This window comes from Dendropsophus ebraccatus, chromosome 4, assembly GCF_027789765.1.
Source record: "Dendropsophus ebraccatus isolate aDenEbr1 chromosome 4, aDenEbr1.pat, whole genome shotgun sequence".
Lineage (NCBI taxonomy): Eukaryota > Metazoa > Chordata > Amphibia > Anura > Hylidae > Dendropsophus > Dendropsophus ebraccatus.
The window spans coordinates 7,506,062-7,513,921 of NC_091457.1; the positions used below are offsets into that span (position 1 = coordinate 7,506,062).

Here is a 7,860-nt window from a genome sequence, read left to right on the forward strand (position 1 = left end):
GCAGTATTACTATTATATACTATAGAGAGGCTGAGGAGCGGGATGGGAGTTGTAGTTTTGTAGTATCCCTCCTATATATTATAGACTATCTGGGGGTGCTTCCTGCTATTACAGGGTGTTAGGGCTTTGCAGCATGATGGGAGTTGTAGTTGTGCAGTATTACTCCTATATACCACAGACTATCTGGGGAGCAGGATGGGAGTTGTAGTTGTGCAGTATCACTTCTATATACTATATACTATCTGGGGAGCAGGATGGGAGTTGTAATTGCGCAGTACCACTCCTATATACTATATACTATCTGGGGAGCAGGATGGGAGTTGTAGTTGTGCAGTATTACTCCTATATACCACAGACTATCTGGGGAGCAGGATGGGAGTTGTAGTTGTGCAGTATCACTTTTATATACTATATACTATCTGGGGAGCAGGATGGGAGTTGTAGTTGCGCAGTACCACTCCTATATACTATATACTATCTGGGGAGCAGGATGGGAGTTGTAGTTTTGCAGTATTACTCCCATATACTATATATTATCTGGGGTGCAGGATGGGAGTTGTAGTTGTGCAGTACCACTCCTATATACTATATATTATCTGGGGTGCAGGATGGGAGTTGTAGTTGTGCAGTATCACTTCTATATACTATCTGGGGTGCAGGATGGGAGTTGTAGTTGTGCAGTATCACTTCTATATACTATATACTATCTGGGGAGCAGGATGGGAGTTGTAGTTGTGCAGTACCACTCCTATATACTATATACTATCTGGGGTGCCGGATGGGAGTTGTAGTTGTGCAGTATCACTTCTATATACTATATACTATCTGGGGAGCAGGATGGGAGTTGTAGTTGTGCAGTATTACCCCTATATACTATCTGGGGAGCAGGATGGGAGTTGTAGTTTTGCAGTATTACTCCCATATACTATATATTATCTGGGGTGCAGGATGGGAGTTGTAGTTGTGCAGTACCACTCCTATATACTATATATTATCTGGGGTGCAGGATGGGAGTTGTAGTTGTGCAGTATCACTTCTATATACTATCTGGGGTTCCGGATGGGAGTTGTAGTTGTGCAGTATCACTTCTATATACTATATACTATCTGGGGAGCAGGATGGGAGTTGTAGTTGTGCAGTACCACTCCTATATACTATATACTATCTGGGGTGCCGGATGGGAGTTGTAGTTGTGCAGTATCACTTCTATATACTATATACTATCTGGGGAGCAGGATGGGAGTTGTAATTGCGCAGTACCACTCCTATATACTATCTGGGGAGCAGGATGGGAGTTGTAGTTTTGCAGTATTACTCCCATATACTATATATTATCTGGGGTGCAGGATGGGAGTTGTAGTTGTGCAGTACCACTCCTATATACTATATATTATCTGGGGTGCAGGATGGGAGTTGTAGTTGTGCAGTATCACTTCTATATACTATCTGGGGTTCCGGATGGGAGTTGTAGTTGTGCAGTATCACTCCCATATACTATATATTATCTGGGGAGCAGGATGGGAGTTGTAGTTGTGCAGTATGACTCCTATATACTATCTGGGGTGCCGAATAAGAGTTGTAGTCGTGCAGTGTCACTCCCATATACTATATACTATCTGGGGTGCAGGATGGGAGTTGTAGTTGTGCAGTATTACTCCCATATACTATCTGGGGTGCCGGATGGGAGTTGTAGTTGTGCAGTATCACTCCTATATACTATATACTATCTGGGGAGCGGGATGGGAGTTGTAGTTGTGCAGTATCACTCCCATATACTATCTGGGGTGCAGGATGGGAGTTGTAGTCGTGCAGTATCACTCCCATATACTATCTGTGGTGCCGGATGGGAGTTGTAGTTGTGCAGTATCACTCCCATATACTATATACTATCTGGGGAGCAGGATGGGAGTTGTAGTCGTGCAGTATCACTCCCATATACTATCTGGGGAGCAGGATGGGAGTTGTAGTCGTGCAGTATCACTCCTATATACTATCTGGGGAGCAGGATGGGAGTTGTAGTCGTGCAGTATCACTTCTATATACTATCTGGGGAGCATGATGGGAGTTGTAGTTGTGCAGTATCACTCCTATATACTATCTGGGGTGCAGGATGGGAGTTGTAGTCGTGCAGTATCACTCCTATATACTATATACTATCTGGGGTGCCGGATGGGAGTTGTAGTCGTGCAGTATCACTCCTATATACTATATACTATCTGGGGTTCAGGATGGGAGTTGTAGTCGTGCAGTATCACTCCTATATACTATCTGGGGAGCAGGATGGGAGTTGTAGTCGTGCAGTATCACTCCCATATACTATCTGGGGAGCAGGATGGGAGTTGTAGTCGTGCAGTATCACTCCCATATACTATCTGGGGAGCCGGATGGGAGTTGTAGTCGTGCAGTATCACTCCTATATACTATCTGGGGAGCCGGATGGGAGTTGTAGTCGTGCAGTATCACTCCCATATACCATATACTATCTGGGGAGCAGGATGGGAGTTGTAGTCGTGCAGTACCACTCCCATATACTATCTGGGGTGCAGGATGGGAGTTGTAGTCGTGCAGTATCACTCCTATATACTATCTGGGGTGCAGGATGGGAGTTGTAGTCGTGCAGTATCACTCCCATATACTATATACTATCTGGGGAGCAGGATGGGAGTTGTAGTCGTGCAGTATCACTCCTATATACTATCTGGGGTGCCGGATGGGAGTTGTAGTTGTGCAGTATCACTCCTATATACTATATACTATCTGGGGAGCAGGATGGGAGTTGTAGTCGTGCAGTATCACTCCCATATACTATATACTATCTGGGGAGCAGGATGGGAGTTGTAGTCGTGCAGTATCACTCCCATATACTATATACTATCTGGGGTGCCGGATGAGAGTTGTAGTTGTGCAGTATCACTCCCATATACTATATACTATCTGGGGTGCCGGATGGGAGTTGTAGTCGTGCAGTATCACTCCCATATACTATATACTATCTGGGGTGCAGGATGGGAGTTGTAGTCGTGCAGTATCACTCCTATATACTATCTGGGGAGCAGGATGGGAGTTGTAGTTGCGCAGTATTACCCCTATATACTATCTGGGGAGCAGGATGGGAGTTGTAGTTGTGCAGTATCACTCCTATATACTATCTGGGGTGCAGGATGGGAGTTGTAGTTGTGCAGTATCACTTCTATATACTATCTGGGGTGCAGGATGGGAGTTGTAGTTGTGCAGTATCACTCCTATATACTATATACTATCTGGGGAGCAGGATGGGAGTTGTAGTTGTGCAGTATCACTCCTATATACTATCTGGGGTGCAGGATGGGAGTTGTAGTTGTGCAGTATCACTCCCATATACTATATACTATCTGGGGAGCAGGATGGGAGTTGTAGTCGTGCAGTATCACTCCTATATACTATATACTATCTGGGGAGCAGGATGGGAGTTGTAGTTGTGCAGTATCACTCCCATATACTATATACTATCTGGGGTGCAGGATGGGAGTTGTAGTCGTGCAGTATCACTCCCATATACTATCTGGGGTGCAGGATGGGAGTTGTAGTCGTGCAGTATCACTCCCATATACTATATACTATCTGGGGTGCTGGATGGGAGTTGTAGTTGTGCAGTATCACTCCTATATACTATATACTATCTGGGGAGCAGGATGGGAGTTGTAGTCGTGCAGTATCACTCCCATATACTATCTGGGGAGCAGGATGGGAGTTGTAGTCGTGCAGTATCACTCCTATATACTATCTGGGGAGCAGGATGGGAGTTGTAGTTGCGCAGTATTACTCCTATATACTATCTGGGGAGCAGGATGGGAGTTGTAGTCGTCCAGTATCACTCCCATATACTATCTGGGGTGCAGGATGGGAGTTGTAGTCGTGCAGTATCACTTCTATATACTATCTGGGGTGCCGGATGGGAGTTGTAGTTGTGCAGTATCACTCCTATATACTATATACTATCTGGGGAGCAGGATGGGAGTTGTAGTCGTGCAGTATCACTCCCATATACTATCTGGGGAGCAGGATGGGAGTTGTAGTCGTGCAGTATCACTCCCATATACTATCTGGGGTGCCGGATGGGAGTTGTAGTCGTGCAGTATCACTCCCATATACTATCTGGGGTAGTTGTAGTCTGCCCCGGGATCCCTGTGACGCTCCACTATCGCGGCTGCGGTTGGCTGCTCCCGGGAGGGGGCGGGGCCAGTCCCGCAGGATAAGCAGCAGGCAGAGGCGTCCGGGCGCAGACGGGGCACAGAGAGGCGCACACACACTTGTCGCAGCCGGGACACCTCTCTATGGCCGCTCTCCTCTCCCTGCTGTGAGAGATGGACGCGGAGGAGGAATGGAAGATCTCGGTGTGGCTGTGCGAGGAGGAGAAGCTGGTGTCCGGGCTGAGCCGGCGCACTACCTGTGCGGATGTGGTGCGGGTCCTGCTGGAGGACTACAACGCCCAGCAGCCCCCGGGGGAGGCCTCCCTGCTGCTGGGACCCCCGCACGCCTACTGCATGGTGGAGAAGTGGAGGGGCTTCGAGCGGACCCTGCCCAACAAGACCAAGATCCTGCGGCTGTGGACGGCGTGGGGAGAAGAGCAGGAGAACGTGCGCTTCGTGCTGCTCAGGACTGCGGCTTCTCTGCCCAACATCGGCCCCAGGAGCGCCGAAGCCAAGGTGGTCCTCAGCAGGGAGAGCCCCTGCCCCTTTAAGGGGGCCCCCCAAACCAGCAGCAGCACCGCCACCCTGAGCCAGGAGAAGCAGCGGCGGGTGGTGAGGAAAGCCTTCCGCAAGCTGGCCAAGATGAACAAGAAGCGCCAGGAGACCAAGGCGGTGGAGAAGATGGAGACGCTGGTCCACCTGGTGCTGTCCCAGGACCACACCATCCGCCAGCAGCTGCAGAGGATCAAGGACCTGGACCGCGACATCGACAGGTACCAGGCCAAGATCCACTTTGACCGCATGAGACGACACGGGGTGAATTACGTCCAGGACACCTATCTGGTCGGGGTGGTCCCAGAAAAGTCTACGGACGGCGAAGACCAAGAGTGCGAAGAAGAACTTTTCGTCGACTTTGAGGACTATGCTCGAAAGTGCGAAGGGATCTTATTGCTTCAAGACCAAATAAGCCAACAGGAGGCGCTGATCGAGGAGATCACCGGGCAGATCCAGGAGGAGCTCAACAAGAGGTGGATGGACAGGCGCCAGGAGGAGCTGTCCTCCAAGGACCAAGACCCCCACACCGCCATGGCGGGCGACGAGGAGGAGTGCGAGAACGAGCTGCTGCTCCAGCAGGAAAGGGTTAAAACCGAGCTCAGTGCCAGTCTCTACATAGGACTGCGGCTCAACACCGACCTGGAGGCCGTCAAGGCGGATCTGGATTATTCCCAACAAGTCTGGAATGAGAAGGAGAGCGAGTTACAGGGTCTCTTGGAGAGTCTGGGGGCCTTGGAGGTGTCCGAGGAGGCGGCTGAGGAGCTGAGGCCGGGCTGCTCCCAGGGGCCCGAGAGGACATGCACCCAGGGCCCCGGGGTCTGGGGGGGAAAGGACGGGGGGCGCTGCACCAACTGTGAGGGCAACGACGAGGACTCGGACACAGGATTAAGCTCCATGCACAGCCAGGACTCCGACTCCACACCTGTCTGTGAGTCCCTGGTATAGCCGGACCTGAGGGGGGGGGGGGACAGACGGACCTGGGGGGGCACAGATGGACCTGAGAAGGGGCACAGATGGACCTAAGGGGGGCACAGACGGACCTGAGGGGGGAACAGACGGACCTGAGGGGGGGGACAGACGGACCTGGGGGGGGGGGACAGAAGGACCTGGGGGGGGCACAGATGGACCTGAGGGGGGGCACAGACGGTCCGAGGGGGGCACAGACAGTCCGGGGGGGAACAGACGGACCTGGGGGGGCACAGACGGACCTGAGGGGGGAACAGACGGACCTGGGGGGGCACAGACAGTCCGGGGGGGAACAGACGGACCTGGGGGGGCACAGACGGACCTGAGGGGGGGGGCACAGATGAACCTGGGGGGGGCACAGACGGACCTGAGGGGGGGGGCACAGACGGACCTGAGGGGGGGGGCACAGACAGACCTGGGGGGGGCACAGACGGACCTGAGGGGGGGGGCACAGATGAACCTGGGGGGGGCACAGACGGACCTGAGGGGGGGGGGCACAGACGGACCTGGGGGGGGGGCACAGGCGGACCTGGGGGGGCACAGACGGACCTGAGGGGGACGGACCTGGGGGGTACAGAGGGACCTGAGGGGGGCACACACGGTCCTGGGGGGGAACAGACGGATCTGGGGGGGGGGGCACAGACGGACCTGGGGGGGGGGCACAGACAGACTTGGGGGGGGCACAGACGGTCCGGGGGGGGGGTCAGATGAACCTGGGGGGGCACAGACGCCATGCTGTTTATCCACAGATTCTTATCTGGAACTTTCCAATATTTATCACCTTTCTATTTGCACATCAGAGGCCGACACGTCCCCCCGGACCCCCGGAGCTCGGCCGCTGGATTGTATCCGTGGTTCATTGTAAGGTCCCACACTTATCTCTGTTGCACAAACTACAAGGCCGCCTCTGCTCAACGGCCCGGAGACAAAAAAAGAAAAAGCAAAAAAATTTGGGAGTTTTCTCTGTAAAATTATTTTTTTAAATAAATATTTGCAAAGTCTTAGATCTGTGCATGTGCTATTAATTGTGATGTCTTAGAGGGGATCGGCCGGTGATCATGACCGGAAATAGATGGCGTTTATGCTCGATTTGTTTGCACTTGAATCATGTTGTCATTTACAAAATTAAAAAACTATTTCAAATCAGACGGTGCCGGAAAGTTATATAGATTTGTAATTTACTTCTATTAAAAAATCTCTAGTCTTCCAGTACTTATCGGCTGCTGTATGTCGTGCAGGAAGTGGTGTATTCTCTGCAGTCTGACACAGTGCTCTCTGCTGCCACCTCTGTCCATGTCAGGAACTGTCCAGAGCAGCAGCAAATCCCCATAGAAAACCTCTCCTGCTCTGGACAGTTCCTGACATGGACAGAGGTGGCAGCAGAGAGCACTGTGTCAGACTGGAGAGAATACACCACTTCCTGCAGGACATACAGCAGCTGATAAGTACTGGACGAATGGAGATTTTTTTAATAGAAGTAAATTACAAATTTCACCTGTTGATTTGAAAGATTTTTTTTTTTGTAAACTGCCCCTTTAAGGCCCAATGGAGCTGAGGTTTGCACAGGACACAGTATTCCTTTCGTTAGTCCTGTTAGTCTCCAAGTTACAGGCTCTGTTTGTTCCAGCGAGTTAAGGATCTTGGTTTCTAACCTGAGAATCTGGTGCCGGAGCCAACGCTTCTAACCCTGCCCTGACTATGAGACGGTAGTTACACGGCAGCAACGGCCTCCGCGTATCTGTAGGTTATTACATGTAAACCTTAGGGTACTGTTCACACTTGGTGGATACGTTGCAGGGGTCTCCGTATGTCTGGGGGGGTCGTGGATTGGTACAAGCCTCATAGTAAGAGTTGTAGCTATAGTTTGCGGCATATCTGCCGGGTGTGAGTACACACTTGTTGTGCTGCACATACTTCACAGGCTGCTATGGTGAATGCAATAGACCATATTATAGTGACAACCCCGGGTGACACATATCTGGTGATCCAGAACCACCCGGATGGGGACACTGTGTGCAGAAAGCTGGATGCATTGTATGCTGGGCCCCATCTGGGGTATATGGACAATGCCTCAGAGTTGTATATAGCATGCAGCATTTTGTATACCCAGCACGGAGGGTAATAGACCCCATGGGTCACTGGGTGCAATGCATCCAACATTATAATCCAG

At 51.3% G+C, this 7,860-nt stretch overlaps 1 protein-coding gene across 1 annotated transcript; it reads left to right on the plus strand.

Annotated features, from left to right (window-relative positions):
• The first annotated feature begins 4,270 nt into the window (after window positions 1–4,270).
• Window positions 4,271–5,679, plus strand: RASSF10 (Ras association domain family member 10). The gene has a single exon (XM_069968040.1). The coding sequence runs from the start codon at window positions 4,344–4,346 to the stop codon at window positions 5,667–5,669; it is 1,326 nt and encodes a 441-aa protein (XP_069824141.1). The 5' UTR covers window positions 4,271–4,343; the 3' UTR covers window positions 5,670–5,679.
• Window positions 5,680–7,860: the final 2,181 nt, after the last annotated feature.